Raw genomic sequence first — 26,311 nt, forward strand, 5'->3', positions numbered from 1 at the left:
TTTAATATTATCGTACTCCATTAAAGACACTCAGAACACTCTGTTGCATTGTAAAACCCTTTCTACTTGCTTTAGAAATGACTAGATTCTTACTTATGATCTTTGGAACTGTAGATCATTTTTATATTGTTTCTTCTGTGTCCCCCCTCCTCCCTTTCAGAGTGTAACTGCCACCCTCGGGGCTCGGAGATGGCTCAGTGCGACAGGTTAACGGGGAAGTGCGAGTGCAGGGAGGGAGCGGCGGGGAAGCACTGTGACGAATGCGCCCGCGGCTTCACCGGGGTCTTCCCCGAGTGCGTCCCCTGTCACGCCTGCTTCCAGCTGTGGGACGACGCCATTTGCCAGATCAAAAGAGACCTGGAGCACATCCAGTACACGGCACAGAAGATCCTGGAGAGCGGGGGCACTCCGGGAGTCGGGGACACGCGCATCAAAGAACTGGAGAAAAAGCTGAAGCAAATAAATGATCTGATCAGTTCTGAGGACAACGACAAGATCCACCAGCTGATTGGACAGAGCATCGATGACCTCAGGTAATGATGTCACAGTGCTGGGATGTTCGTTAAGGTTTATTTCCCTGTCACTGCCTGGATGTTATATTAAAATATCCTGCTCATTGTGTTCCAGGGCTGAGATCGCCCTGACCGACGGGCGCCTGATGGGCGTCACCAGAGAGCTGAATACAACAGCAGAAGATGAAGGGGCTCTGAGACAGACGCTGACTGGCCTGGAGAGAGAGCTGAGAGACCTCAACAACACTGTGGCTCACAAACACAGACTGCTGGTGGACTACCTCACCTCAGGATTTGCAGGTAGCAAACTTGATCTTGATCACATTAAAGTAAATGTAATATGACAGTTGCCATTATGGGTAAAACAAAATAGTTTTGGAGCTGGGGGAGCAGGGTGAAGAAACTTCTTTGTAGATTAAAGTCAGAAAAGTATGAAGAAAATAGAACGATCATTTGATTAAGTCTCCCACTTCAGGCATGATATCAGTCAAGTAGATATCACACAGGATACTTGAAGGTTTTTGTTAATGTGTGACTTAATTTGAGATTTTTCTTTTGTTATTTAATGATATTTAATTTTAGAGAATATCAATTTTTTTCCTATAAAAAAAAAGTGTATCTCAGAAATTGTACATTTTCTCTGAATATGACCCCAATGACCCCAACAACAGCAGATTCCCTGAATCCTTATTTATGTATTTATTAATGAATTAATTATATTCTTTATAGATGTATATATTATATTTATTAAATGATACAATTTTTATTATTTTGCTTACAATGGTCCTTATATGAAATTCTGATGAAATCTTAAACCCTTTGCCTGTCTTCACAGATCAGTTTGATAAGATTAAGCGGTTCTATAATGAGTCGGTGAAGGCACAGGAGAGATGCAACGCCTCGGTGTCCGGTCCTCTCAGTCCTGTGGAGCAGTCCAAAGAGACCCGCGCTGTCACCGAGGATCTGCTGAACGCCAGCAAGGACAAGTTCCTGCGGGCTCTGGTGGCTCAGAACAAGTCTTTAAACGAGCTGCAGGACAAAGCCCACGAGCTGGACAAGAGCGTCCAGCACCTCAGTAACAAGGTGGGCAGGGTCAGGCTTCATTATTTCATCACTGACTGAAACTTTTGTAAGAATATCTTAGGTATAGAGCAAATATTGAGAGAGCCCCGTCTCTCAAAAAATGTATGATCTGCAACTTTTTTTAAAACCCTGATATTTTAGTTATGTCTTATAATAAATGATTGAAAACATATTCATTCTGTCATCACTGGTAAATTAGATAGTGAATGTTCATATTTATCAATAGTATTACTTCTCGGTGATGAAAAAATGCTGAAAATAACAAAACAAACCCAAAAACCTTTTGTTTTCCTTTCTATTACATCACACGCTTTGAAATTGAAACAATGGAAAAATAACCAAAATAGGATAAATAAATGTTGTTTTCCAAATGTACCTAAATTATTCAATGATGATGACAAATGATACACATACTGTGTTTCTCACCTATAATATAATATATGATTTATCATTTTTTTAATCATTTAAATATAATTGATCAGTGGTATACTGCGTTTTCTTCTTGCATTCCTATGGAAAATGCTGATTTAAATTGATAGCACTACAAATGAATTACCAGCAACATATTCCAAGTTTGGATTGAAAAAAAACGTTTTATATATTCTTTATTTTTAATGTTTTATCATTTCTGACGTTAATAAAGTGTGGGTCATTTAATTAGAAGACACCAGATCCTTATTCATTTTCTGATATTTTCTATCCACTTTTTGTTTTTCTGACAGAACCATTTCATGTAAAGCTAATGCATTGCTGCTCCTTCCAGGTGTGTGGCGGTCACAGCGATTCCAGTGCCAATGGCAGTTGCTCAGACAGCCAATGTGGTGGTGCCGGTTGCCGTGACGATCAGGGCATGCGTGTGTGTGGAGGAGAGGGATGCAACGGGACGGTGAGCGCTTCTGTCGCAGCTCTGAATCTCACCAGTAAGACCACGGAGAGTCTGAAGGCCGCCAACGAGGAGCTGCAGAGCGCCGCCAGAAAGGTAGATACATATATTGTAGGAGTGATGGTGCCTTCTCTTAAAAATATAAAGCATAACATGTCTCTGTCTTTGTTTCCTGTGTCCAGCTCCAGGATATCGCCACCCTGACGAAGGATGTGAAGAACCAGGCGATGAACACGCTGGAGAAAGCGCAGAAGAAGAAGGAGCACTTTGTAAACAACAACAACAAGCTGAAAGATTTCATCAAGAAGATCAGAGACTTCCTCACCGGTATATCACAGAGTAGTTACTGCTGTTATTAGCTCTGAATTGTACCTCATAGTTTGATACTTCATACATAATGTTGAATTATATAATTTAAATCAACATTCAAACAATCGGCTGTGGCTCAGGGTTATCAATGGGAGGGTCAGTGGTCTAATCTCTAAGTCTTAGCATCCTTCAGCAAGTCACTTAACCCCAAAATGCTCCTGTAGGCATGTATACGGTAAAGAATTGCATTTAAATCACTTGGATTAAAGCTTTAGCTAAATAACATGTAAGACGAAATGCTGTGCAGCTTTTTTTAAAAGTATTCTTCATTGTGTGTCTAAAGCAAGTTTATGCACAGCTGCACATAAATATTAAAGGTCCCCTATTATACAAAATGCAAATATGTGTCCCGGTGTGTAAGTACACTCACATGTGTCAGAAAATACAACCCTCTCTCTTTTCCTCCTTACCCACATCTCTAAAAACGGCCGTACTAACGAGCTGACGCTCCAAAGGGGCGTGGCCAGCTTCAGCTCAGCTCAAATTTAAAGCTACAGTCACAGAATCAGCACTTCAGGAACAGGGCTGAAATAGAGGGGTATGAGGCATGCTACAATGGGTGATCTGTTTGATATTTTAAAACACTTCACAGACAAGTTGTGTATAGATATGGCCCTACAATATATTGTTCAAATATAGCATAATAGGAGACCTTTAAGCAACCATATTTACAGTATTAAGATTATACTATTAGTACAACAATTCAAGTGGGGGCTACGTATGATAGCTTCCTTGTGCTGTATAAACATTATTGTGCTGTAAAGTCCAAGTCAATCTTTCTATTCAAAAATAAATACTTGTAATCATTTCCAAAATTCATAACAGGTGTTTATCCCAGACAATATTCAGCTTCAATCTGTATTTGTTGTCATTTTGCCTTTGAAAAAACACTTTTTTACCGCACTCAAAAAACAGTTCACTCTTCGACTCGTTGCACACCAAAGGAAGACACGCACCCATATTTAACTCACTATGATAACATCACAAAATATAATGAAAGACATTTGGAGCTTCAATTGACAACCTTTCATGAAAAAAATGTGACATTCTGTAGACCTGGAAAGGTTATCTCTGCTCAGAAGTCTAGTTTAATTCATCTACAGCTCGATTTCTCCTGTAGATTTGTATTTGTAGTATTTACCTGTTCTCACTTCCCCTTCTTTTTCTGCGTAGAGGAGGGCGCGGATCCGGAGAGCATAGAGAAGGTGGCTCTGCAGGTGCTGTCCATCACCCTGCCGGTTAACAGGACGGCTCTGGACAGGATGGTCCAGCAGATCAAGGGCAGCCTCTCCAACCTCACCAACGTCGAGAGCCTCGTCAACCAAACCTCGCAGCACATCAAGGAAGCCAAGGAGCTGCTCCAGAAAGCTAAGGAAGCTAAGTGAGTAAAGCTACATTTCCAGTAAACCATCTTGCTTGCTGTCAGAGTGCAGGGTTCATTCTCTAGCTGCAGACACAAATATAAGGTTCAATAAAAGGAAGCAACTACTTGATAATAATAAAGCACGTTAAAAACACAATTCGCAAGTTGAGACTTCTATAGATCAAGGTTTAGTGAGTCGAAAGGATAGTAAAGGGAGTCGAAAGCCATTGTTTTTTGTGGGTTTGATGTCATCAACACAGCTTTTATAATTCAGAATTATTATGAAAATAAAGATAAAAAAACATGCAGCTGCTGAACAAATGAAAACAGGACTAGTTTGCTTTCATGTTAGAGGAACATATAACAAAAACTACAGACTACTTCATCAGTGTTCAATCTGTCTGACATGAAATCTCCATACATCTCCACATACAACCACCAGCAAGACCAAACTCTTAAATCTTCACAAGATGCGCCAGAACTTTAAAAAAACTTGAACCCTGAAGAAGGTACTATAGAATAATCCTACAAAACACAGTCTGGAGCTGCAGCTGTTTCCATATAAAGTAGCAAATATTTTCTACAATACGTTGATGTTTATATGTGCCCTCAACATTATAATGTGTACACTGAATACACATCTGTGTAGAGCATATCCTCTTTTAGAAATTAAAGATGTGTCATTTATTTCCATAATCATATTGATCTAAAAATACATTATGATATGATCCTATCCTATTCTCACACCTTCTCATGGTTTCTGTTGTTTACTTGTTTGGTTTCATTCAGTCATTTTAAAGTGACAGTGGCTTTGTGCCTTATACCTTTATGTATGTAAATAATATTTACTTCCACTCATACTGAGGAGTGCAACCTTTTGTGTCTGACTAATGTCTGGTGTCTCTGTGCAGGACCCGAGCGGAGGGAGTGAAGGATAAAGCCAATACCACCAAGCAGGCTCTGGAAGTGTCTGAGAAGGCCATCAAGAAGGCCAGAGCGCCCTGAAGGAGGCCAGCAGCAACCTGAACCGCACCAGGAACGCTACAGCTGAGGTGCAGGATCCTCAAAAGGCCTGTGGAGCTCTTGATTCTCCCACATCTCTCCATTATTCCCCTTCATTCTTTTTCTTGTCATTCCTCCGCAGGTGGATGAGAGGCTGACGCAGCTGGGCGATAAGCAGATGGATGTCATGATGCGTCTCAACAACCTCTCCATGGAGGTGGAGGCTCTGAGGAACAAGACAGAGCAGAACAGGCTGATGGCGAAGAGAGCCAAAGAGCTTGCTAACAACGCCACGCACCGAGCCTCCTCACTGGAGAGGGTCAGTTGTTTTTATGCTTTCATTTTGAAAAAATCTGTCATGTTAAATAAATGAAACAGAGCAAGTTCCTGTTTTTTTTATAAGAAATGAAGTGCTATGATTTAGGACTGCACCATTTGTAAAAAACAACTTCTTGTGAATATTTGAGTGAAATTGATTCATGATATTAGATAGATAGATCATCATTGTTCTCAGAGAAAGATGACTTTAGAATGATCTTTGGATTATTTTGATAGTATCTTTACAAACAAAGATATTTTATTAAGTCCCTAGAATACGATTTGTAGCCTAAATATCTATGCAGCACCACATTCATTAATTCAGAATAATATTTACACAATTTGAATATTGCACGAGCCCATATTGCAATTTTGTTCAGTTTTGATTAATTATGCAGCCCTAATATAATTTCTAATAACGCTGTCTGATGAGTGCAGAGCCTGAACGACACGGAGAAGCGGTACCAGGAGCTGCAGATGAAGGTGGAATCTCTTGGAGAGGTTGGAGGTCTGAACAGCATCAACCAGAAGGCCAAGGAAATAAAGGAGGAGGCAGAAGACCTCCTAAACAAAGCCACCAAGGGGATAGAGCAACTCAAGAGTGAGTACAGAGAACTGCTGTCAACGGTGGCAGCACGCTACTACCTACAGTACACACAGGCCGTGGTTTACCTGCAGGAAGGTTGTTTAATGACCTTTATAGATTCAGGGAAAGAGGATTATATTGTTGTTTTTTAGTAGTTATCTGGTAGAGCCTGAGATATTTTTGTTTAAATGATTAGGAAAATATATTATAAATACCCTAGAGGTATTCTAATAAAACAGATCTATCTCATCAGTCTCGCCTAGAACACCGGTTAATGATTAAAAACAAATAAATTAAAATAGTTGTTATTATTAGAGCAATGAAAAATATGGAGAAAACGGTTCAGTTGGAAAAGCAGGTATTAATAAATGATAACAAAAAGACAGGCAATCAGTATTCCTTAGCTAAATACATAGCTTAAATAAGCGTTGCTGCCAGTTTTGTTATTTGTGCGATAACTTGTATTTAATAAACAGAAACAGCAGAAGGTTCGTCTAAGAGGCTGTTAAGGATTATAAAACGACAAAAAAACATTATAATTTATCAACATTATATCATTAAAACACTTTGAGCTAGTGCATGTTAACTCAGCTGATGTGCTCTCTCTTTATGTTGAAGATAAATGTTTATCAGTTAATTGTTTTTGGAGACCAGTTAAGATAAGAAAATGGTGTACTTTAAATACACATGTTTGGCATGATCCTGGGATAGGGACAGAAATGTAGTTTTATATCACACATGTACATGAAGAAGAAAAGTAGCCCATACTTTTTCTGTTATATTGCTCTAAACGGGGTTGTGTGTGAGCCTGCTTCGGCTTGATTGATGTTGTAATAGGGAAGCAGCTCGAGTATGGAGCATCAAGTATTTGTTTACACGGACCTGCAGTGAAGCTGTAATTAAACGTTGATGGTTTTCCACTTGTCTGTCTCTGCAGAACTGGAGAAAAAGTTCAAGAGTAACGAGCAGCGGATGCAGAGGCAGCGCACAGAGCTGGACGAGCTGCAACAAAACGCCACGGTGGTGCGGGATCAGATCCGGGACCAGGTGCAGAAGTACAGTAACTGTGGGTGAGCGTGTTACACTCCACTATCTGCTGCTGTAGCGCAGAGCAGACCTCTGACTGATGCTGTGACTGAGACACACAACCATGAAAAAAAAATGCTGCTCTGGTACCTCCATTCCTTTACTACTATATCAAGTTTTACACATTACCTGTCAAGTGTTATATATCACAGAATGCCTTCATCTGTCTACGTACTGTACCACATACTGACTAAAAAACAACACTGTAATGTATGCTATGTGTTTAAGCTATTATCACAATGATGACCTGTGGAGAGAATGATATTTGATTCCATGAGTAATAAACAGAAGAAGTATATCAGAATATGTTATCACAATTTTGTTATTTTGACCAAAACTGCTTTGTATGTTTTTGCTGTAATTTGACCACATCTGTATGGTATTTACAATATGACATTCCTATAAAGAAATATGCAGAAAAGTACAATTTTTGAAATGAAATACGTTTATTTTTATTACAAAGGAAGCTCTTGATTAAATTACACAAGTGTTCTTATTAGCAAAATTCATTATGAGGTATGATGATGGAGAGAAATAAAGTTGATGCAGTCTATGCAAATGTATTTATCATGTGTCCTGTTTGTGTGTCAGAATGCAATAATTACAATAACAAGTTTAACACATTATTAACCGTTATCAAGTTTACTGAATTACCCCTAGAGGGTGCTGTATACTCAGCTAGGCAATGAGTTCCCCCTGTCTCTTGAACTAGTATCAGACTTTACAGCATTCATTTTCACAAGTTACTGTATAGCAGGAAAAGCAAAGGTAAAATTATGTGCACGCTCACCCACTAGAGAAACTATTCATTATTATTTGCTTTTTGGAGTTCCCTTTCCCTGTAGTGTAGTGCATGTAAATGGTCTGCAAAGGCCAAAATCCCCAAAGTTGGAATACTGTTGGCACAGTTAGCCCGCTTTAAAATGGTAAGTGTTTTGTTAATCTCGGAAGGAATCATGCAATCACATTGCTAAAAATAAGCCAACATAAATTACACTCTAGGTGAGTTTCCAGTGACAGTGAAAATGATTTCCCAATGTGGAATAAATAAGTATATATCTATCTAATCCCCAAACATCAAGCATTCCAGTCCCAGTTGTGCGCAATACATTTTCGGTATCTGTTTCCGTTGGGTTTGGAGCTTTTTTTTGTGAAACGCTTTTAGTGACACTGCACATGTTTAGTCCAGTTTGCACATTTGTGTTTTTATATTTGGAACGTTTCTGAAAGTGCAGTGCGTTTCTCCCAATGGAAGTGTTTTGGGCCTTTGTAGCGCATTTGCACCTGTCGGCCACCGTAGATAGGGACATACTCGAGTACCTATTTTCTTTTAACTAGGGCACACAAATCCTTTAGCATTATATTTATGTAAATTGATAATCTCCCATGATTTACATGATTCCTCAGGAGCTCTTTAACTTGAAAACATCTGTGTGAGGACTACAGGTCATTGATCATGAGCTCTTCAGTCAGAGCTTTATCAGCCATGTACCTGTAGCTTCCATGTATACAGTAAACCCCCCCCCCCCCACACACACACACACTGTCCTCAGTCTGGAGGAGCTCTAAACTCTCCTCTCTGCTAATGCTGGCACTGCATCCAGAGCTCTAACAAAGAGAGGCTGTCCTCGAGCCGCACGGGGAATGTGTAATCTGACAGAGATTTATTTGTTCTGGAGAACACAGCACCTGTACACATCACACACACTGCAGAGCCAAAGAAGTAACATGTGGTCGTACAGTGTATTCCTAACATTAGTTCACTGAATCAGATAAAGCTACATGTGTTTCCCTGCAGGCCTGTGGAGGAGATGGTCCCAAACACCTGTTGGATGAGGCTGATGTTATGAGACTGGGCAGCTGGGGAGCTGTGATCTGAGCGCGGTCACGAGTGGCTCATTGGGTGCAATCAAAGGGAATCTAATCCGTCCAGCAGGGAGCGCGCATTCCTACTCAGACTGGCAGGGCTGATTGCAAAACAAGAACTGGCTTTATAAAGGATCTACTTTTTTATATTTAAAATAATAAAACGTGTTCTTCTTTCCACTCAGACCAAACAAGATATATTAGACGACTTCTACTTCTACTCCACTACTGAAATAAATATTAAGCCTTTTTTACTCCTCTACTTTTGCTGCTGTACTTATCTCGTAGAACAATGTATGTACACAGTTGGCTCAAATGATGAACTACAACATTAAATACATGTGTTAGTGGTACAACAGAGTACAACAATTGAATAGCATGTTGGCTACTTAAAAAAATGTTTTAAGTAAAATGTGCTTTTAATACGTTACTTGTGTTCAGAGGTGGGAGAAGTACTCTGATCTTGTACTTGAGTAAAAGTAGAAGTACCAGAGTGTAGGAATACTCTGTAAAGTAAAAGTCCTGCATTCAATAAGTTCCTCCAGTGAAAGTAGAAAGTACTCTCATCAACTAAAAGTAGTCATTGTGCAGATTGGTCCATTTCAGAATAACATATGATATATATATATATATATATATATATAATATGATATGTTTGATTATAATTATTGATCATTATTGATCAAGTGTGATCAAAGCTGGTAAAGGTGAAGCTTGTGAGTTTACTCCAGGTGAACTAAAGTCTGATTTAAGGGCTGATTATATTTCACATCAATAATCCAAATATGTAAAGTGACTAAAGGTATTAAATAAATGTAGTGGAGTAAAAGCACACTAAAAGTGACCTCTGAATTGTAGTGGAGTATAAGTACAAAGTAGCATGAAATAGAAATACCCAAGTAAAGTACTATTCCCTCAAAATGTTACTTAAGTACAGTACTTCAATATGTGTTGCTACTTAGTTACCACCTCTGCTTGAGTTGCATATTGAGTTCAGGAAATGTGTACTTGTATGTTTTTTAGACCCTGGTATTTGTACTTTCAGAAAGTTTATACAACATTTTATTTATGTTTACAAATATAAAGAAATGTCTGAACATGGATACTCAATTTATCTGCCTGTACAAGCGACCATCCTCCCCTCGGCTCGCGCGCTCCCTCGTACAGTTCTGCTCCGCTCCAGAAATCCACTCCGGGGTTTCCAGCGAAGAGTCGCAGGAGCTGAGGACTCCTCATCGCAACAACGCTGCTCAGCCTCGCATCCGTCCGGCAACTCCGCAGCAAGTGGACCAACAGGGACACTGTACTACACAACAGAGAAGCGAACTCCTTAAACAACACGGTGAGTGGCGACTTTAGCATCTCCAACCTTTCAGAGTTTGAAGTCAGCTCAGCTCATTCTGCTTTAACTAGTCACCGTTGTTCATTAACCGGTTTAGACAGCACAGAGAAGAACCACACCAAACTGTGTTCGGTAGAGACATTTGTATATCGTGAAAACTGATTGAAAACGTCCAAATGTCCCCCTCCAGCTGCATTGTTGTAGTCGGGAGAAAAAAGCTGCGAAACGTCTTTAACTCCAACTTTTTCAACATGTTTAATTTGATAACTGTGTTTCATGTGGCTGTGTATAACACTGTTCATCATACATGCCACAGGTTGCCGCAGCCTCGCGGGTGGATGCGCGCTCAGAGATGCAAGCGTCACTGCTAATGCTCGCCTGCGGTAAGTGCACTGTACACACCGACAAGCCTTTAAAGTCACTCCATGTTTTCTGCTCCATAATAAATCCTCAGAAGTGATTCAGTGAAGGCTGAACACTGTCTCCAGGTCACTGAGCTCTCTTTGATTAGTCTCTGGAAAATATGGAGCTTATGTTTTTGTGTTAAACCCTTGCATTGTAAAAAAGAGGGGATTTCACGTGAATCCATGTCAGTTGATCCTGACACCTGCTACAGCTTTGTATCTGCAAGTGAGAATGCTCTGATGAAAGGTATTATCTCAGCCAACTGATAGAAATGTTTTCAACATAAAAAGGATTTTAACGAGGATAATATCACTTGGGTTCCTATTCAAAACTACATTACATCAGTATAACTGTCACAAAGTGAAAAAAAGGCCCAAAGAACAGTTTCAAAATACATAAATGCGAGTAGACCCATCAAAATTGCCTCTTTTGAAGTCACAGACTTTATATTGTCTTGTCTTATTCTTTATCAAGGTATAGAAAAGTTAAACATGGTGCAGAACAAGAGAAATAGCTCCCGTAGAAACAGTAGCCTGAACTCTCTGGATGAGTGTGAGGCTGATGGGAGTTTCAGCCCCTGCGCTGAGATAAGATAGCTGATGTTTCTTTTTTGGGGCCCCTGGTGCCCTCCGGGTCTCTGGGGTCGGCCCTGTCTCTCCTTGTCTGCCTGTCGGCCTCTCTCTGTGGGTGGTGTCGCTCTGTTTATGGTCCTCCTAAAACAGCCCAGCTGAATCCGCAAATAGAGACTCCCACTCCACACCTACCTCCAGCTCTGTTCAAGACCCTTCTGATGTGTGTGTGGGTGTGTGGGTGACAGAAATACAGGAAGGCTGGGAAATAGAACAGATTTTAAAAAACAACAAAAAGTGTCTGATAAAAGATTCTTTGAACTCGATCTGTTGCTCTAATCTTGTTTTAAGTCATGAAATGACACTGAAAAGTTCAGAAAGGAATCCAAATAGAGTCCTTCAATCTGGAGGGTTTGCATTTCACCATTACGGTTCAGTTTTCTGTTTTATTTAGATGCGTGATATCAGATCTCTGATTAATGCAAGCTTAATAACATTTTCTTCTACAAAATACATCAGTATACAGTATAAGACACTCGTGAATGTTTGAAGCTTCTATGGGTCACAAAACAGCGGTTGCTAACAAATAACTAAATTAAACATTATAAGTAATCACGCTGAACATTAGCCGCCTTTAGCTTAGCGGTGTTGGCGCACAGCCATTCTGATTCTGAGCTCTACTACTTTAGATTGTTTATAGTCTAACGTTAGCTTTTTACTTCTTTGGATTGCATTTACGCTTGAAAAATCACAAATATGTTATTAAGGATCGTAAACCTTTTTGCTTTTTGTTGCTTACTTCTGGTTTGGCCTACAAAAAACGTCACCACTGCACCCCTGTATTGCAGCCTGACGCCTGCACGACTCCATGCGAAGTGGATGTGTACTCCAAACTATCATTTATCTAAAGATTCAGCTGAGTAATGACCCAAATAAAATGCCCCCTAATGCATTGTTCCCTCCAGCTGCAGACAATGGTTTCATTGCTCCTGTTAAAGTCTATTAGTGCCTGCTGTTAGCACCCAGGGTGTCCCTGGCCTCAGACATGATCACTGACCACACTGCTTTATGGTGGTGGGGTCAGCTTCTGGAACCCACAGCACACTTATCAGCTTTTTCTTCTGGTTTTTGTAACCTTTGTCTTTTGTAGGTCAAGAGGAAAGACATTGGAAAGAAACAATAGGAACATGTACGCACAACAAAGGCCTTAAATGTGTAGTTTCTAATTCTGCTTTTTATCATGAGTGATAGGATTCCACACAAAATGACTGTCTTTCTGTCAAAAAATACAGCTTTGGGGGAATTTTAGGAAGTTTATTGATGCAGTTTAAAGAGCAATAATGTCCACTTGGGCTTCGTGATAGGGCAGGATGGATAGGTCAAGCAAAACCTGGACTAAAATTCAATGTTACATTATGTAACAAAGGCAGAAATACTTTATTTTACTCAAAACATGACCTCTTTTCCTAAATCTATCCAGTTTTGCCGAATAATATCGTAGTTTTGGCATCTAAAGTCAAAATAAAACCTTTAAACTAAACCCTTTTACAGTGTTATAGTGATACGTAGATTCTCGGCCACTGGTTGGCTATTTTTTGAAGCCGTATAGTTGGAAATAAAACAGCTAATACAGCCAATTAAATGACCTGAAACATATCGAAGCAGGTATGGTTAGAAGTTGGAAGAAGCAGATTTCACCTACTTGTTTCAGATATTTTTCGGGGCCATTTACACATTGTTTGAAGACAGACTTGAACCATTTATTTTAAATGAAGAGTGCCAACTACATCTTGAGCGTTAGTTTTGCAGTAACCTATCAGTCAAGAGACTTAGTCAAAAGGAAAAGTCTAAGATTTAAGAGAGTTTGTTTTCAGCCTCTGAGTGGTGAGAAAAGATTAAAGTGTCTGTAGAGGAAATCATTTATTTGAGCTACAGAGAGTTTTAGAGGAGACTGAGAGAAGGAAACAGGAGAGGAGGATGTGTTTCCGAGCGGAGAAGGTGAGCAAGTGTGTCTGACATGAAGTATCTGTCACACACACTCATTACAGAGACAGGGAGCTGTCAGTTCAGATTCCTGACGCCTCCCCAGACCTGCTCCAAGGTCAAGGGGTCGTGGTCAAACCCCTACGGCAGAGATGGGGTTAATTGGTGTGTGTGTGTGTGTGTGTGTGTGTGTGTGTGTGTGTGTGTGTGTGTGTGTGTGTGTGTGTGTGTGTGTGTGTGTGTGTGTGTGTGTGTGTGTGTGTGTGTGTGTGTGTGTGTGTGTGTGTGTGTGTGTGTGTGTGTGTGTGTGTGTGTGTGTGTGTGTGTGTGTGTGTGTGTGTGTGTGAGAAAGGGCTCAGGCTGATCACAAGGACAAAGGGAGCTCTTCTCTTTTTCTTTTCACTTTCTTTTTCTATTCTTCTCTTGGGGGTGGGGTGAAAAGCGGACATGTAGGATGCTGGTCGTGTGTGTGTGTGTGTGTGTGTGTGTGTGTGACAATTAGGGCGGCAACTAACGATTATAGTCGTTATCGATTTGTCTATCTGCTGAAGTTATTCTTATTAAATCAATTGGTCCACCACAGTTTCTCAAAATCAAGGTTTCTTTTATTTATGTGTTGTTATTTTCAGTCCAAAATCGAAATATATTCAGTTCAAAATATCAGAAAAAAAAGCAAAAGAAAAAAGGAAATTTCCATATTTATAAGAAGATATTTGAGCATAGAACACATCCAGAAGTTGCTGATTCTTTTCTGGCAATGAACTTTAGTTAGTGGACTTACAGCTCTGGTGTGCAGAAGTTTTCTTGAGCAAATCGATGTGATAAAGTTCAACTGTGTGAGGGATCAACGCATTATGAATTTCAGAAGAGACGAAGGACAGAAGGAAGGAAGGAAGGAAGGGGGGAAGTAAAAGACGGAGGGGAAGAGGATGGAAGGAATCGGAGAGGAAGCAAGAAAGGAAAACTTAGATGAAAGAGGATCTTTGTAAACCCTCTGTAATTCACCTTTCTTAGAGCTTTGTGTGTATGGGGGGGTTTGTTGAACTATAATGACGTTCTCCTCAGATCTCTGTGTGTGTGTGTGTGTGTGTGTGTGTGTGTGTGTGTGTGTGTGTGTGTGTGTGTGTGTGTGTGTGTGTGTGTGTGTGTGTGTGTGTGTGTGTGTGTGTGTGTGTGTGTGTGTGTGTGTGTGTGTGTGTGTGTGTGTGTGTGTGTGTGTGTGTGTGTGTGTGTGTGTGTGTGTGTGTGTGTGTGTGTGTGTGTGTGTGTGTGTGTGTGTGTGTGTGGGCAGGTGAGGGCTGGCATTAGGCAGGGGGAGTGAGAGAGTGTGTATCCCGGAGCCTTTGTTAGCAACAGCCTCCGGAAATGTGCGGATGGCAGAACAATGGTGCGATAAAGCCTACTAACCACCGGCACTAGAGAGGGAGAGAGGCTGAAAAATTGGAGGAGGGAGGGGGAGTGGGGGGTGAAAGAATCAGGACAAAGAGAAGAGAGGGAGACTTTAGGAACAGGGAAAAAGGGTGGGGGGTGGAGAGGGAACAGGTTTGTTTCTATGAAAGGACGGTGAGTTAAGTTTCCCCGTCCCGTTGGCAGGGCCTTCTACAGATAAAAAGAGGAGGAGGAGGAGGAGGAGGACTTGAGGGGGAGGATGAAGGGGCATGGAGGAGGAAGAGGATATAGAGATGGTCTCATTAAAAACTATAGGGCGGCTGGTACATTGCTGAACCTGTGTGTGCGTACAGTGGGGAGTGGAACATGTTGGTATGCAAACAGGCTTTTGGACATTTTCACATCTTATACTGAGACCTAGCTTCTTCACTCGTGAGCCTTGTGTATGTCTTTTGTGTTGCTTTATATTGACCCATCATCGTTAATCTATATACTTAAGTTCAATTTTGAGGTACGTGTAATACTTATTCAACGTAATACTTTACACTGCATATCAGAGACTAATATTGTACTTTTTGATTAGCCTGAAGTAAGTTCTAATTACTTTTCAGATCAAACTTGTCTGTATATGTTCTACACAGTGAAAGCCACATATCTCCAAATTGTGTTGATTCTAGAAAAGAAAAAAAAAGTCTGTGATAAACTGAAACTTTTTCTACTTTTTAAGCAAAAATATAACCATACAAAAAGGGATCTTAGATCAGCTGGGGAAAATGCATTCTGAAAGAGATATAACAGGGCTGTTTCTGATGAATTCATTAAAGTTGACTTTTTAGAGGTAGTTGCTCCTCTCAGGACAGCTACAAAGATATGAGGATTTTATAGAATATGATGTATTGCTGTAAACTAAACTGCTCAACAGGATATGAAGGAATCTAATCCAGCACAAACATCTTCAACTTTAAAAAGCAGCATACACATTGATGTATTCTTGATCCAATTACATCATACATTATAGTGACGCTGCTCTGAAAGAACACATTTGACTACACACCAATACTTTGACATTTTATAATTAAAGTACATTTTTCTGATAATACTTTTACTTAAGTGAGGCTTTAAATGCAAGACTTTTACTTGTATGAGTATTTCCCCACTTGCAAATTGTACTTTACAAGTATTAAGATGCACAGCAATACAGAAATAATCTGGATACATACACACAGAGGAAAGTTGTCTGTTAAACATCCTAGAAATATCACTTCTTTTTTTAACAAAGAGAATGGCTGATTCCATCTAGCTGCTTTACTTTTCAGCACCCTGGTACTGTGCAGACTGGCTAAGTGCATTTCCATCAATCTATTTCGATTAAATGGATGGAAACACAATTAAATGTCGTCATGTCCACCTTCTTTACGGCTGACATGTTTTTTTGTGCCATGTTTATTGCTACAGGGCCAAATTTAATAACATGTTGCATTGTGCAGCTTGTTAAAAAGCCCGCTCAGACACCTCTAATTATCTAATAGCAGTAATCACAGTGTTACTGCAGCATGTTAGGCTGGAAGAGGAATAAGGAAGGGTGGGGGGCACAAAGAGGGGAAGGAAAACAGAGACCAAGAGAGAAAGGAAGAATGGAAGGATGCAATTAATGTCATCATTATTTTCTGATTCGATTTTGTTGTCATGGAAGAAAGCCGTAGCTACAATAATACAATGCGTAGTGGTTTCATCTTGTAGCTCTATAATTACTCACAGGGACATGCAAAGGTCTTCTAAAACCGTGTAAACAAAAGACAGTTGTCTCATGTTTCAGGTCACCTGTATTTCATATTGACATGAGAATTCACAAAGAGCCTGCATGTTGTTGTATTTGTGCTGTATTTCTACTCCCTTAAATACTGCTCAGATTGGACAAATTGAATACCCAGAGTTACTAACTCATTTCTATATCATATATACGTTTTTCTAGAACTGTGTGAAAAGGTATATAGTCTATACATCTCATTGAAGCCTCTGCAGAGACTGAACCTTGAGCTTTTCTCAAGCTTTATGTGTTTGGCAGATTTGTTTTCCACTATCATCTCTTGGCTCCTCTCTCAGGGGAAACATAGGGTCATCATCAGTTAAATCTAAGGTTGAGAAATGACTTCACACATGAACACACATGCAGCACTCCCCTATGTATTCTCAGAGTGTGTGGGCTTTGACCAGACATATGTTCTCTCACACAGGACATGTTTTTGCTCATAGGTGTACATACAAGCATGCTTACTGTACTGAAGTTCTCATACACACTAAAGTTAGAGAACACAGGCACACAGTCATTAGCCAGATTATCATAAGGCTCAAACAGGGCACCGTCACACACGGAAACACACTAAATGCTTGCCTAAACTAATGACTCGTGTGCTGCAGTTTTTTCTGCGCTTTCCCTCTAAGTGGAGCCAGATTTTCTTCATCCGAGGCTGTGATTAGCACCTACAGGGAGCACATCTGCCCTCTGCGCTCCATGTCTCTGAGCAGCTGCTGAGCATTATGGCAAACACACAGCACCATCACCACCAACCAGACCCGCAGCCACTCGCTGCTTTCTGCCCAGTAACCACGGTACGAGCTTGTTGACCGTCAGGCTGCACCCAACATCTGCTGGCCATGTGTGCCCCTCAGGCAGCATGGAAGCCACTTTGTGCCTGTGGTAATGATTATTTAACAGATATGATCCTTGTAATCAAGTCCTGCTGCATGTTTGGGTTTAATGTGCTGTGGCTGCAACATCATTGCAGCTTTTGCTTCAACAACAAATCAACATTTTAGCAAAATTGGTCGTCATCCAATCGGTAAAGTCAGTGGTTTCGATCACCGGCCCCTGCAGTCAACATGTCATTGTCAACTTGGGCAACACTCTCAACCCAAAATGTCTCACTGTGGCATGGCAAACAATGTGTGAGTGTGTGAGCGTTATCTTTCCTGAGCAGCTGGCACATTGCAAGGCACCTCTGCCTCTATGAATGTGCGAATACTGACCTGCATTTGTAAAATCACTTTGAGGGCTTGCAAAGACTGGAAAAGTGTAGTAGAAACATCAGTATTTGGCAGAGCAATTTTATCCAAGAAATAGAGATCTTCAGTGTCTGACAAGCAGTTAGAAATGCACGGATCTCTTTAAGAATGTCAGTTCACCATCAGTGAGTGCAGACCTGTTGGAATGAGGGCTGGCTCCTGCTGAGTTAAGAACACCCATTATTAAGTTTCCATCTAGTCCAGTCTGCATGTCCACCTGTTGCTGGTCGTACTCCATGATTCCTCTCCAGCCTGAGTGATGCAGACATCTCTGGGATGGGTCAGGAATGTGAATGTTTCCTCCAGTGGGACCAGCTGTCTCCCAGTGCCAGGCCTGTGTAATGGGCTGGCAAGCGTCTGGACACACTCACCGACACACTGTCTGTTAGACAGGCAGCAGTCAGTGACACACTCACAAACAGCTGAGACAAAGTCAGGCCAAGAGAAAGTATATGATGAATGGATACAACCAGTGAGCTCTGCTTCCTAACACGTTTGTCCCTTATGAAGTGAATATTTAATAATAATCTATCAAAGCCATATACCTCATATTTCATAGGGAGATTAATATAATAGAAAAATACAAACAAATATCAATTGCAATAAGGATTAACAAAAGATAAAAACCCATCAAAGAAATATTGGAATAAAAATAATAGTATAGGAAATAGGAAACACAATATTGCGGGTGAGGTCAAATAAATGATAACTTTTAACGTTAAAAGAATCGGGACGCTGACTGTTCCAGAGACTGGGGGGTAAAAGCAAAATAACTGCAATGTTAACTTCTGGACCAAGGAACAGTTAATGGAAGTGAATTGAATGGAAAGAGAACACGATATATTTTTATAACAGCCACCTATTAATCTGGTCAACAGAGAGAGTTCCACACAGGGGCCACGTGCTGTTCTGTTGGTTGTGGAGGACCAGTAGAGGAGATGTTTGATCTGGGTCTTAGGGTTTCATGTGAAACAAGAAATACATTCAGGAAAATGAGTCTAATATTTGAGAAATGATGTGACTTTGGGTCAAATGTTCTTGCAGGAATGCACAATGATGTTGTCTCCTTTGGTCTGTTCCTTGTAACCAATATCTTATCTTTGAATACTTTCAATTACTCATCAATGTAAAATGCAATTTACAACAAAGTATACATAGACACATGGCTGGATTTCAGTTGATAGATCTTAATGGCAGCACCTTGCCCAGGACTGAACACCTTAAGAACTATTTCCAGAACCACCTGTAGGACCTCACTTTTTGAGCTACTTTCCAAGACACCAGTGGAACTGTTAGGTTTAAACTAACATTTTGTGATTTAAGTGCTAACTTAAATTCACTTTTGTAAACTCCTTAAGTAAAAATGTGATGTGGAGCAGACCCTCTCCAGCTGTGGGTCTGTAGACCTGTCATCACCTTTCACAGCCCCTGCCCTCATATTGGTTAATAATACTCAACATTAAGGTTAGCAACTATCGGTATAAGCAAGTCCCTCTGCGCTAATTAAGAAAGGGAGGAGATGGGAAGGTGAACAGCGGGGCAGAGAGGGGAGTAAGGCCTGCTGAGATGCAGGTGAAAGTAGAAGCAAAGACATGGGAGTTGGGAGCCGAGGATAATAAAGAGGCGAGGAGGGAGGACAACAGCTGGATGTTTGTCCGTGGGAGTTCACCGTCTATCAGCTAAATGCAGAGCAAAGAGTGGACAGAGACACGGAGAGGGAGAATGTAAACTAATTAGCTTGGGGGAGTTAAAAATAAAAGGCTGTTGACTTTTCTCTTCCCTGGTTAAAGTCTGATTTGGATTGCTAAACATATCCCTGCTGCCTTCTAGTCCCACACTCACTCAGGTCAGGTATGCAGTTCATTGCCTGTCTTAAAACGATGCTATTCTTATCCGCTACACTGTCGTAGGCAAGCTGATATTGGATCTGAACACGCTGTCATTTTCAAATTCTTAGCGTGTTTGGTTTAACTCTTCACCCTCCTTTCTGCCTGAGCAAATGTGTGTTTCCTGGGCATCCATGTGTGCTTTCTTATCCATCTGTTTGTCTGTTTTTCTGGATTGCCTTTATTGTTTACGCTGGTAGATGTGACAGCAAACTGTCAGTGGAATGTGTCATGTTGATGCAACATCCTCCTCTTCCCCAACAAATAAAGCTTGAGGATTAGTTACTCTGCAAGTTTAGATTGATTCAGATGGGTGGCAAGTTAAATTCAAAGCCAGATACAGGCCCTTATAAGATCCAGTTTAACCTGTCATACATCAACCCAAAATCTCTTAGTGGGTTTTGTCATTATGGTGGTGGACTGTGATGTCAACATATTGGTCCAAAAGCCTCCCATAGAGGTATAATTGACACTTTGCAAACCATTAGTAATTTTACTCTTGATATGTGTATGCTAATTGGAAGCTACAGCCAGCAGCCGTTGAGCCTAGCTTTGCAGAACTGTAAAAAAAAAAGATCCTCTCTTTTAACTTTTGACATGAAGTCAAATGTAAAACTTTTACTTTAAGAATCAAGCCGGTTAAAAAAAGAAGAAGCTGGGAATGTGTAGTATTAAGCAAATTAGAATTTTTGGGTGAATACACACATTACACTTCACTTATTGAAATGGCTCTGCAAAAGTGTCTCAGTGCCCTTCAAGTATTATACATCTCCAGCTGACTCTAGTCCACATGAACCCTGCAAATGCGACTTGAATATGTATATGTTACAAGCTACTTCCTACTAGTGAAATGTAATGCGTTATCAGACAGAGCTAAGCTAAGAGGTCCCAGGTGGGCTACTGTAAAAAAGTCACATCCAGTTGCTAAGCTAATGTTGGACAGTCCTTGTTTGCAGTGGGGTTTAGCAGTTTTTCTTCCTTTTTGTAAGTCTCGTTTACTTCACGATTTGTTTACTGACTAGTGAAAGTAGAGTGGAAATCTGAGGCAGGGATGAAAGAAGACCTCACCTGGGGGGAATTCAGTTGAAGCAATGAAAGTTTGTGTTCTGTATCGCTGCCTCTGACAGTTAAAGCATTGCCTCATGTGAAAGACCTGTTGGCCTAGAGTCAGATTTCACGGTACTCCTGCCTGAACATGATGATATCATGCTTTTTTTTAACTGTAAGCCCAGAATAGGTTAACAACAGTGGACAGTTGGTCACCTGATTGACGTTCTACACTGCTTCCATACACACATCTACAGAAAAATAGTCTTTGTACTGCAATGAAAGTAAAAGCAGCTCAATAATATACCCTTATGTGGCTACAAGAGGTTGATGAATCGGGCACACTGTGGTGCAGGGCCACAGTGCACAGCCTGCTGTTACAGGCTAATGTCTGGTTCAACAGCAGTGCTTTGTGAGCTGAGACCCCCCCCACACACACACACACCAGCAGCAACACCGCTGCCCCCTTCTCTTCTCTCAGCTGTCAGCCGGCATTCCTCCGTTTCTCCATTTATGGCTACAGTGGAAAAAAAGAGAAAGCCAAGAAGAATAGAAACTTATTTCTAACTACATAATTCCTGTCCTCAAAGCTAAAACATGACTTTTCAATTTTGAGGGAATGCATCTACCTCAGAATCTATGAAGGAGGTTGAGTCAACTTAACTTGTATTTTACGGCGCCAGTACTCTGCCTTGAAACATTCCATGACAACTGAAATCCAGCATCAGAAAACTTGGGGATTTATAGGAATAGTTTTACAGTTTGCCATGTTTGTAAGTGCTTCAAAGGGAAAACGTAGCACCTTTTATCTACATGTTCAATTAGGAAATGTAGTCAAAAATTCCTCTGTAGATGCACAGATTATCGAGTGAGAATGTTGAGTTGTTTGCTGCAAAATCAGTTTCTCAACTTTATCATCACCGTCATTTGATGACGCACATTTCTGACCACACTCTAAAATGCCTTTCCGAGAACCAGCACCTTATCGTGGTGGAGAGGTTTGTGTGCCCCAATGAACCTGGGGGCTGTGTTGTCTGGAACCTTGTGTTCCTGGTAGGGTCTCCCATGGCAAATTGGTCTCAGGTAAGGGGCCAGAATAAGATTGGTTCAAAAGACCTCATGGAAAATATACATGAAAGCGAGGATACCCGGCCGGGCGGAAGCCCGGGGTCCCCTTCTGGAGCCAGGCCCAGAAGGAGGACTCGTCGGCGAGCGTCTGGTGGCCGGGCTTGCCACGGAGCCTGGCCAGGCACAGCCCGAAAAAGCAATGTGGGCAACACCTCCGCTTCCCCGTCCCGTGGGCCCACCAAATACGGGAAACAGCGATGGGGTTGGGTGCGCCACCAGAAGGGTGGCAGTGAAAGCAGAGGGTCTCGACGGACCAGACTCAGGCGACAGAAGCTGGCTTTGGGGACGTGGAATGTCACCTCTCTGGGGGGGAAGGAGCCGGAGCTTGTGCGGGAGGTGAAGCGTTACCAGTTGAATCACGTGGGGCTCACCTCTATGCACAGCGTAGGCTCTGGAACCTTACTTCTTGATAGGGGTTGGACTCTATTCTTCTCCGGAGTTGCCCAAGGTGTGAGGTGCCGAGTGGGTGTGGGGATACTCACAAGCCCCCGGTTGAGTGCCGCTTTGTTGGAGTTTACCACAGTGGACGAGAGGGTCGCCTCCCTACGCCTGGGGGTCATGGGGGGGGGGAAATCTGACTGTTGTGTGTGCTTATGCACCAAACAGCAGTTCAGAGTATTCGGCCTTCTTGGAGACCCTGAAAGAAGTCCTGTATGGGGCTCCTGAAGGGGACTCCTTAGCCTTGCTGAGAGACTTCAACGCACACGTGGGCAATGATGGAGACACTTGGAGGGGCGTGATTGGGAGGAACGGCCCCCCTGATCTGAACCGGAGTGGTGGTTTGTTACTGGACTTCTGTGCTAGTCATGGATTGGCCATAACAAACACCATGTTCGAACATAAGGATGCTCATAAGTGTACGTGGTACCAGAGCACCCTAGGCAGAAGGTCCATGATCGATTTTGTTATCGTATCATCGGACCTGAGGCCGCATGTTTTGGACACTCGGGTGAAGAGAGGGGCGGAGTTGTCAACTGATCACCATCTGGTGGTGAGTTGGGTCGAGTGGCAGGGGAAGCCTCTGGACAGACCTGGTAAGCCCAAATGTGTAGTGCGGGTGAACTGGGAACGTCTGGAGGAGTCCCAAGTCCAGGAGGCCTTCAACTCACACCTCCGGCGGAGCTTTTCAGGCATCCCTGTGGAGGCTGGGGACATTGAACTAGAGTGGGCGGTGGTCAAAGCCTCCATTGCCGAAACTGCGTCGGGGAGCTGTGGTCTCAAGGTCTTAGGTGCCTCAAGGGGCGGTAACCCTCGTACCTACTGATGGACACCGGTGGTCAGGGAAGCCGTCCGACTGAAGAAGGACGCCTTTTGGGATATGTTATCCCTGGGTACTCTTGACGCAGTTGCAAGGTATCAACAGGCCCGAAGGGCAGCAGCCTCAGCGGGTGTGGGAGAAGTTCGGAGAAGCCATGGAGAAGGACTTTCGGTCGGCACCAAAGTTGTTCTGGAAAACCGTCCGACACCTCAGGAGGGGGAAGCAGGGAACCATCCAAGCTGTGTACAGTAAGGATGGGACGCTGTTGACCTCAACTGATAGGGTGTTAGGGCGGTGGAAGGAACACTTTGAGGAACTCCTGAATCCGACAACTCCGCCCTCTATGTTAGAGGCGGAGCTGGAGTATGAAGGGGGATCAATTCCAATCTCACGGGGGGAAGTCACTGAGGTAGTTAAACAGCTCCACAGTGGCAAAGCCCCGGGGGTGGATGAGATCCGCCCAGAAATGCTGAAGGCTCTGGGTGTTGAGGGACTGTCATGGTTGACACGTCTCGTCAACATTGCGTGGAAGTCGGAAACAGTACCGAAGGAGTGGCAGACCGGGGTGGTGGTTCCTCTCTTTAAAAAGGGGGATCAGAGGGTGTGTGCCAATTACAGAGGCATCACATTACTCAGCCTCCCCGGGAAAGTTTACTCTAAGGTGCTGGAAAGGAGGGTCCGGCCGATTGTCGAACCTCAGATTGAAGAGGAACAATGCGGTTTTCGTCCTGGTCGTGGAACGACGGACCAGCTTTTCACTCTCGCAAGGATCCTGGAGGGGGCCTGGGAGTACGCTCATCCGGTCTACATGTGCTTTGTGGATTTGGAGAAGGCGTATGACCGGGTTCCCAGGGAGATACTGTGGGAGGTGCTGCGGGAGTATGGGGTGAGGGGGTCTTTGCTCAGGGCCATCCAATCTCTGTACTCCCAAAGCGAGAGCTGTGTCCGGGTCCTCGGCAGCACGTCGGACCGTTTTCCGGTGAGGGTTGGCCTCCGCCAGGGCTGCGCTTTGTCACCAATCCTGTTTGTGATATTCATGGACAGGATTTCGAGGCGTAGTCGTGGGGGAGGGGGTTTGCAGTTTGGTGGGCTAAGGATTGCACCACTGCTTTTTGCAGATGATGTGGTCCTAATGGCTTCATCGGTCTGTGACCTTCAGCACTCACTGGATCGGTTTGCGGCCGAGTGTGAAGCGGCTGGGATGAGGATCAGCACCTCCAAATCTGAGGCCATGGTTCTCAGCAGGAAACCGATGGATTGTCCACTCCAGGTAGGGAATGAAGCCTTACCCCAAGTGAAGGAGTTCAAGTATCTCGGGGTCTTGTTCTCGAGTGAGGGAACAATGGAGCGTGAGGTGGGCCGGAGAATCGGAGCAGCGGGAGCGGTACTGCAGTCGCTTTGCCGCACCGTTGTGACGAAAAGAGAGCTGAGCCAGAAGGCAAAGCTCTCTGTCTACCGGGCCATCTTCGTTCCTACCCTCACCTATGGTCATGAAGGATGGGTCATGACCGAAAGAACGAGATCGCGGATACAAGCGGCCGAAATGGGATTTCTCCGCAGGGTGGCTGGCATCTCCCTTAGGGATAAGGTGAGAAGTTCAGTCATCCGGGAGGGACTCGGAGTAGAACCGCTGCTCCTTCGCGTTGAAAGGAGCCAGTTGAGGTGGTTCGGGCACCTAGTGAGGATGCCACCTGGGCGCCTCCCTAGGGAGGTGTTCCAGGCACGTCCAGCTGGGAAGAGACCGAGGGGTAGACCTAGGACCAGGTGGAGGGATTATATCTCTTCACTGGCCTGGGAGCGCCTTGGAATCCCCCAGTCAGAGCTGGTTGAGGTGGCCAGGGAAAGGAAAGTTTGGGGCTCTCTGCTGGAGCTGTTACCTCCGCGACCCTGACGGAAAAGCGGGAGAAGATGGATGGATGGATGGATGGATGCCTGTGACGTTTGAAGCTGCCTTTTCCCATGCTGCAGTTAAATCTGGCGCTCCTGCTCGGAGCCGTCGGATTTTTAACCCTGTCACTGCAGTTCTTGTCTGCTTTTAACCAGCTGTGTATCCCTTTGGGCTTAACATCTGCAAACACGGAGGAGCTCAGTTCTTGGTTTCACTCCTCCTGTCGAACCATACTGGACTCTGTGGTTCCATTGAAAACTGTGCAGCCCAAAGCTAAACCTGAGCCCTGGCTTGATGCGAGAACTCGCGCAGCTAGACAGGAATGCCGGAAAGCTGAACGTAGGTGGAAGAAGGACAAGCTGCAGGTTTTCTATCAAATCCTAATGGACTGTTGGCGCTGCTACCAGAGCACTGTTAAAGAGGCCAGTAAAGAATACCTGGCTAACCTTATGGACTCTAATTGTCACAACCCGCGTGTGTTAACCCTGCCCAGCCTGGGTGGATAGAGGCATCCCCCGAAATGTGCAATAGCTTCCTGCACTTTTTCATTGACAAGGTTACTACTGCAAGGGCTTTCATCTCTACTCCTGCGACTGACCCCGCTGACCCTCTTCCATGCCCGGCTGTGTTTGATTTGTTTGAGCCTGTGTCTCTGAAGGCTTTAGAAGATGTGGTTGGCCAGATTAAGCCATCAGATTCTCCCTGTGACACTGTCCCACCTCACTTTTTTAAAGAGGTCTTCCCTAGTATATGGCAGTCGGTTCTGGCCATTATTAACAGCAGTCTGTCTTCTGGTGTTGTCCCCCAAAGTTTTAAACATGCTGTGGTACAACCCCTGCTTAAGAAACCTGGTCTTGACCCTGGTGTGCTTGCTAATTTTAGACCCATCTCCAACCTGCCTTTTATTTCAAAAATCCTGGGAAAAGTTGTTTATACTCAATTGAAATCATTTCTTGATGAGCATGATGTCCTGGAGGCCTTCCAGTCCGGTTTTAAAACACTGCATAGCACAGAGTCAGCCTTATTAAGAGTTTTTAATGACATCCTCCTGGCAAATGACTCTGGAGACTATGCGATTCTTGTCCTCCTGGACTTAACTGCGGCTTTTTTTTGTTTTGTTTTTCTAAACATATATTTATTGTTTTTTTCATGTTAATACAACAAAATCCAACAATTTAAACATCCAAAACATATGGCAGTAAAGAAAATAGTAATTAAATGATGAATACAATAAAAATAATAAATAATAATAATAAATAAAAAAGTATTCAAAATGTAGGTTACA

At 42.8% G+C, this 26,311-nt stretch overlaps 2 protein-coding genes across 2 annotated transcripts in view; both read left to right on the top strand.

Annotated features, from left to right (window-relative positions):
- Window positions 1–7,765, top strand: part of lamb2l (laminin, beta 2-like) — a 61,635-nt gene extending 53,870 nt beyond the window's left edge. Inside the window, 11 exon segments of the mRNA XM_063887698.1 lie at window positions 161–533; window positions 628–812; window positions 1,348–1,595; window positions 2,359–2,574; window positions 2,661–2,805; window positions 4,021–4,228; window positions 5,122–5,201; window positions 5,204–5,262; window positions 5,355–5,531; window positions 5,969–6,131; window positions 7,054–7,765. Coding sequence (XP_063743768.1) covers window positions 161–533; window positions 628–812; window positions 1,348–1,595; window positions 2,359–2,574; window positions 2,661–2,805; window positions 4,021–4,228; window positions 5,122–5,201; window positions 5,204–5,262; window positions 5,355–5,531; window positions 5,969–6,131; window positions 7,054–7,190 — 1,991 coding nt within the window. The 3' untranslated portion in view covers window positions 7,191–7,765.
- A 2,540-nt stretch (window positions 7,766–10,305) lies between these two features.
- The window catches only part of lamb2 (laminin, beta 2 (laminin S)), a 56,054-nt gene continuing 40,048 nt past the window's right edge, over window positions 10,306–26,311 (top strand). Inside the window, exons 1-2 of the mRNA XM_063887708.1 lie at window positions 10,306–10,410; window positions 10,727–10,793. Of these exons, the coding sequence (XP_063743778.1) occupies window positions 10,763–10,793 (31 nt within the window). The 5' untranslated portion in view covers window positions 10,306–10,410; window positions 10,727–10,762. The remainder of the gene's footprint in view (window positions 10,411–10,726; window positions 10,794–26,311) is intronic.

The sequence above is a fragment of the Eleginops maclovinus genome, chromosome 1, assembly GCF_036324505.1.
Source record: "Eleginops maclovinus isolate JMC-PN-2008 ecotype Puerto Natales chromosome 1, JC_Emac_rtc_rv5, whole genome shotgun sequence".
NCBI lineage: Eukaryota > Metazoa > Chordata > Actinopteri > Perciformes > Eleginopidae > Eleginops > Eleginops maclovinus.